General features: G+C 53.9%; 1 protein-coding gene across 1 annotated transcript; it reads left to right on the forward strand.

Moving 5' to 3' along the window:
- Positions 1–1302: 1302 nt before the first annotated feature.
- LOC136387893 (phospholipase A and acyltransferase 4-like) lies at positions 1303–5863 on the forward strand. Its single transcript, XM_066360005.1, has 4 exons — positions 1303–1356; positions 3647–3755; positions 4273–4541; positions 5846–5863. The coding sequence occupies exons 1-4, from the start codon at positions 1345–1347 to the stop codon at positions 5861–5863; spliced, it is 408 nt and encodes a 135-aa protein (XP_066216102.1). The 5' UTR covers positions 1303–1344.
- The last annotated feature ends 469 nt before the right edge of the window (positions 5864–6332 follow it).

The raw sequence follows: 6332 nt of genomic DNA on the forward strand, positions 1-6332 counted from the left end.
GGCTCTGGTCGCAACAGAATGATGCCCCAAAGGAGCAGAGCATCGCCCCCTGGTGGGCAGAGCGTCGCTCCCTGGTGGGCGTGCCGGGTGGATCCCGGTCGGGCGCATGCGGGAGTCTGTCTGACTGTCTCTCCCTGTTTCCAGCTTCAAAAAAATACAACAAAACAAAACAAAACAAAACAAAAAAATGTACTGTTCCGTAGAGAAAGATAATAGTCCAGAACCTCTATAATGTATCACACAATATCCAGCACACAATTGAAAATTACTAGACGAGTAGAGAAGAAAAAGGTGACTGACAATCAAGGGATACAGGGTCCAGAGGAGCAGACTCAGATGGGATTTAGATACCTGAGTAGCCACACAAGGACTTCAAATTCTGTGATTTATAAATTTAAAAAGTATTAATGAAGATATCCCAAACCCATTTTATAAAAAGACAAAAGGCTTGAGTAGTTACATTCCAAAGAAGAATAGTCTAATAGTCAATAATCATTGAAAATGTATTCAATAACATTACTGATAGATGAATGCAGATTAAAACCACAAAGATATATACCTATGCTCCCTTCAGAGGGGCTGAAATATTTGTAATAATAGTAACTGCAGTACTAACATGAGAAATACTGTGCATGCTTCACTAGTGGTTTCCCAAACCCAATCAATAATCCCATTCCAAGAACTATTCCAGAGGGAGAAGAATCATTTTACATGAGTCCTTGTCAACACAACAGTGGGACCAGCCATATCTGACATCAGCAACAAAGCCCAGAATGCTATAAGAAATAATTCCATACTTCTTTCTGTCACCAATCCCGGTCTGATGATCCCATCCACAGACCAGGTCTGTCCTATGGTTCAAGCGGTTTTAGAAGCTACCCAGTAGAAGCAGCCCCAAGCCACCGTCCACAGGGACTCTATTGTTACCACAGCTCTGCCACTCACAAGTATGAACATGTTGGAGGAGCCAATCTCGGGAAATCAGCTGGGAATCGCAGAGACAGGTCACAGGGCAGAGGAGGAAGGGAGACAGAAGGCAAGAGAAGGGAAAAAAGGACAGACCCTACGAGGGGAGCAGTGGGCAGTGGCAGTTTGTACCGGGCTGACCTCTGAACCTGTCTCCATGGTCCCCTTTTCTCCAACTTGCTTCCCTCATAACCAAGAAAATTTCCTTTATTTGTCGCATTTTGATTCTTTACTGACCTTATCTCTAAAGATGACAAGAATCCAGGTGTCCTCACTCTACCTATGACATTATTAACCAAGGAAACTGAAAGTGAAACCCCAGACTTGGGTATAAAAGCTGCCCCAACAGGAGCACAACACCACACACCACACATCGCCATGGCCTCCTCTGTAAGTCCCCTGGGTGTTTTTGGGAAGGAAAGGGAGGCAGCTTCCTTCTGTAAAGGCCTCAGTCTGTGTCCCGGCCTGTTACCTCCGGAGCTCGTCTGCGCAAGGGTCAGGGGAACTGCATGTTGTTTAAAAGTCTCTTTTGCTGCAGGGCTGTGAGGTCTTCAGGGAAACTGAGCCCCCTCTCTGTCTGGCACAGGAGGGGGGAGCCCCAGTTGAGGGATATGTGGTGTCAGGGGCTGTGCCTGCCAGAGCAGGGGCAGGAGTGTGGGCTGACAGGGACCCAGGACAAGGGCAGTGAGTGAGTTCCAGGCTGTGGTCTCAGCTGCTGCAGGGGTTCCGTGATTACTAAGCCCGGTCTATGCTCTCTCCACTTTCCTCCAAATATTTGTTCTGCCTGATAATCTGCATTCAGATTCCAGCAATCTGACTCAGACAGCTTTACTCCCATCACCTCTGCTGTCCAGACTCACGCGTGTCCCCGGGAGGGTAGCAGCCTGGTTTGCAGCTGACAGGAGGCTGCTGGCCAAGGACTCTTGTTGCAAATGGGGCAATTCTGGGAGGGGAACCGCCCATTCTGGAGCGAGTCCATCTGCATCCCTGCTTTTGGGGAAGGCTTTATTGCTGCCAACCAAAATCAGGCTCTGTTGCCTAGGGAACCATTTTACCCAGACAGGTCCCAAGCTCACATTTCATCTGCATTAGGGAACTGTGCCAGTGACCCTGACCTTGCCTTAATTAGACAGTTTCAGAGTGTAAAATCCCTTCGGTCTCCCCCCCACCCCCCATAGAGACCGGCTCTGGGCCTGCCCCGCCTTGGCTGACCGAGAGGAGTGTGTGTGTAGGGGGGAGTCCTGGTCCCGCTGACCCTCCAGCTCCCTCCTTACTCAGTCCCTGTCCTCTGCTCCAAGCCAGGCCCCTGTTCCCATCGTGCAGATGCAGGGAGGGAGGGCCGAGCACACAGGATCCCCCTGCCTGGAGCTCACAGCCCAGAGGGGGAGCAGACAGACACAGGGAACTGTAGCAGGACGGGACCCATGTGGGGAGAGGGGGAGAGGACCCGGGGGTTCAGGACCAGAGAGTGGCAGCTGAGCCTGGCTGGGGATCAGGGTGTCTGTCTGACAGGGAGGAGAGGGAGCGGGTGTGGGGAAGGTGCTGGGGGCAGTGAGAAGCGGTTGTGCAGAGGAGCAGAGTGACAGTGGGCTGTGTGGTGAGGGGCAGGCAAGTCCCTCTCCCTCTCTGACGTCAGTCTCCCACCTGAGTAAATGGCGCTGTTCCCCCTGGGCTGTGGGCGGCTTGCATTTGTGAAAAGTGCCAGCAGCGCCCTCTGCTGTCAATCTGTCAGTACCCCACCCCCACCCTGCCTCCACCCACCCCGTGCAGGAACCCTGGGAAGCCTCACAAGAGCCCCCTTGCAGCCTGAAGGCCCTTTAAGAAGCTGTCAGATCCTGTCTACATGTGGCCATCTCCAATAGTGTGGGTCCAGGGATGAGGGATATGGCGTAGAGTGTGAGGAAGTGACTGTTGTGACCAAGGACAGCCCGGGGAAAAGACGTGAGGGCTCATGAGGGGCAGTGTGTGAAAGGTAGTGAAGCTGAAAACTCACCTGACTTGTGTGGCTGGCGATGGGCCTGGGACCCCGCCTCACAGAAGGGGTTTTACACGTGGGCTGTTGTGTCAACAACCTCTGGACACATACACACTACACCTGCACATGCCCGTCGGCATCCTAGCATGTGTGCACGTACATACTACACACACAACGTACATATGTACAGCACACACACACACACACACACATGCATGACACGCACACACTGGACAAACCTCACCCTCCCAATGCACAAGCTCATGCTCCAGGCTTCCAGCCCTCAGAACAGAGTCCAGACTTCTAGTACCCGGAGGGCAACCTCCACCAGCTGCAGAGGGCGGGGTCTCCCCGGGGGCATCCCTGCCTTCCCTCCCCTCTGCCCCCATTCCCAGGCTGGTGCCTCGGCCTTTCTGTCTCTCAGCTCCAAGGGCCCTTCTTTTCCCTCTGATACTTGATTCCTCAGCCCATTTCCTCTACCTGTTTGACTTTCTCAATTTCCTCTTATGGATTAAAAACTGTTTAATAAAAATACAAAAGCTACAGCAGGCTGAGGACTTCACAGCGCCCTGAGCTCTGCCCCTCCAACACACTGTCACTAGGTGATGAACGTCAGCAAGGGGGTCCCCAGCCCGAGCTGCCACTCCCCAACCAGGGTCTGCTGTTTCGGAAACCGGTCCACATCTTCCTGGATTTCTCTTGCAGGATCGTGCAGAACCCAAGCCTGGAGACCTGATTGAGATTTTCCGCATTGGCTACTCGCACTGGGCCATCTATGTGGGAGATGGATACGTGGTCCATCTGGCTCCTCTAAGTAAGGACTGCTGACAGTGTAGTTGTCACAAGATTTTTAACACAATGAGAACAATTTAAAGCCAAACGCCTCCTGAGCTGTGGTGGCGCAGTGAATAAAGTGTTCACCTGGAGCACTCAGGTCACTGTTTCAAAACCCGGGCTTGCCTGATGAAAGCACATATGGAACTTGATCGATCCTGCTCCTCCCCCCACCCTTCCCTCTCTCTCTCCCCTCTCTCTCTAAAAATGAATAAATAAAATCTAGAAAAAGAAAAAGCAATAAAGATTGGTGATCTAGACAATGTATTCAGATAATGGAACACACTGAGAGACACTGACCGTCAGAACATCACTAACATAAAAAATATTCACAGCTTGGTAAGTGAACAGACAAAATCTGAGAATCCTCCAATCACATTTGTGGAGCAACTATGAGCTCAATAGTGGATTGCCTTTGTCCTTCTTTCTTGTCTGGCTCCTCCTCTCCCTCCCTCGCCCTGCCCTGCAGTTCCTGATGCTCCTGTCTCTGATTGCAGGTGAGTACCCTGGAGCCGGCTCCTCCAGCCTCTTCTCCGTTCTGAGCGACAGAGGGGAGGTGAAAAGGGAGCTCCTGACCAAGGTGGTGGGGGGATGCAAATACAGGGTCAACAACTACTTGGACCACAAGTACGAACCACTACCAGTGAACAAGATTATCAGTTCAGCAAAGAAGATGATTGGTAAGGAGATGAAGTACAGTGTATTCTCCAGAAACTGTGAACACTTTGTCACCGATCTGAGATATGGCAAACCCCGAAGCCATCAGGTAAGGCCCTCTCTGTGGATGGAGCTCCCTCTCCCTCCTGGAGGTCTGCTTGGGGTGGGGGTGACTGTGATATGCACAAAGAGGGAGAAATTGTCCTGAATGACACAAAAGTAGGCTCTCGGGGTCCCGCTGGCTGGGAGCCAGGATGTCAGACAGCAAATTTCGGATCTCCTTCAAATCCACTGAGGGTCTTTAAACAGATCATTCCCTCTCTGGGCCTCAGTTTCCCCATGTGCAGAAGGAGGGGATGGTTGGAGGACCTCTGGGACTCACCAGATCAGTCACTTGAGGATTTAGAACCTCCAGGAAGACCCCTAAAGGCAGCTCCCGATGCCCCTGTGGGTGCTCAGGGACAGACTGGCCAACCCGGGACCACGACAGGTCTGCTGAGGCCCAGCGAGCACTCAGGCAGGACCCGCTCCGGGTCTGCGGGCCTGTGTAAGAGCTCAGGACACTGTCCTGTAGGACCTGGGCCCAGCTTCCACCCTCCCCGGCACCGCTCCCGAGTGTGTCGTCCCCACACAGCTAGGAAGAGGCAGAAGCAGGATTCGAACCCCAGTGCCCACTCTCTCTGCTGTGCTACTGGACGGTCAGGGCTCGAGCCGACGGCGTGGGTGGTCGGGCGGAGAGAGGAGGGGAGGACAGCAGAGCCGTGTGGGGAGGGACGTGAAGGATGTGACGCTGAGGTGGGATGTTCCAGGTGGCCCGTCAGACACCCAGGGGGACAGGCTGAGGAGCAGCTGCACGTATGAGTCCGGGGCTCTGGGCAGAGCTGGGGCTGGAGACAGAAGCTTCCAGGCTGCACCTGTGACCAGCACTCAGTGCACAGGGAAGCTGTGACCATGGTTGCCCACAGTCTCCCCTCAGCTTCTTCTACACCCACCCTGGGCAGGGGGGTAGAGGCTACTGCCATCCAGACCACAGACCCATTCCAGATTTTACCCCAAGAGTTCTGGCCGAAGGGACCCAGGCATGAACCCTCCTCCTTGTCCCCCCAAGTCAGGGACAATGGCCTCCCCCAGGAAGCTCTCCCCGAAGCATTCCAGCAGCCCACCTGTCCGTTGTCAGGACAGCCTCAGACAAGCCCACCACTGAGAAGTGGTCGCACCTGTGTTTCCCAGGGAAGGGGCCATGGGGACATGGCCAGACCCTCTGTGGGAAGGACTCTGGGAGGGCAGCAGGAGGGAGGAAGAGACAGGTCCTGGGGCAGGGGACAGAAAGTGTGTGCAACCTCCAGCCCCTCGGGAGGGAGGAAGGACCCGCCTGGACTTGCTGTCAACTCTGACACGACTGCTCACTTTCAGGTAGAAATATCAAGGTAGGAGGAGGTGATGACTAGTGCCACTGGCCTCTCTGGCTGCTGCTTGGTATGGTTTCGTGCTGAACAGCACCGATCCCCAAAAAGCTGTGACATCAGGGGAGCCACAGAACCCCTCCGCAAGCAGGCTTGGAGACGACTCCCAACAGCCCCCTCTGCCTCCCTGACCTCGTCCCGGGGCCCCCCAGGGCTCCCTGCAGCTCTGTCTCTCACTCTCCCCTCACCACGGCTGAAGGATGGACTCAGGGGACCAAGACTGAGGAAGCAGTAACTGTATCTGTCCCTTCAGGAAGGAAGTCCACAGTCTCTGTACCTCTAAACCAGAAAGGAAAACGTCAGCGCCTGTCAGGGACACCCAGCAATTTTGAGCTGGTGGGAGAAGCTCCGGCCTCTCAGAGTCTCAGTTCATCTTCTCTGAGATGGGGCTGTGATCCACTTCACGAGGACATCGTGAGGACCAGATACACTGATGG

Source organism: Saccopteryx leptura, chromosome 1 (assembly GCF_036850995.1).
Source record: "Saccopteryx leptura isolate mSacLep1 chromosome 1, mSacLep1_pri_phased_curated, whole genome shotgun sequence".
Taxonomy (NCBI): Eukaryota; Metazoa; Chordata; class Mammalia; order Chiroptera; family Emballonuridae; genus Saccopteryx; species Saccopteryx leptura.

Bases quoted from the DNA above. Each gene is read 5' to 3' on its own strand.
- LOC136387893 (XM_066360005.1), top strand. The intron at 3,756-4,272 runs GTAAGGACTGCT...CTCTGATTGCAG, and splicing joins GGTCCATCTGGCTCCTCTAA to GTGAGTACCCTGGAGCCGGC.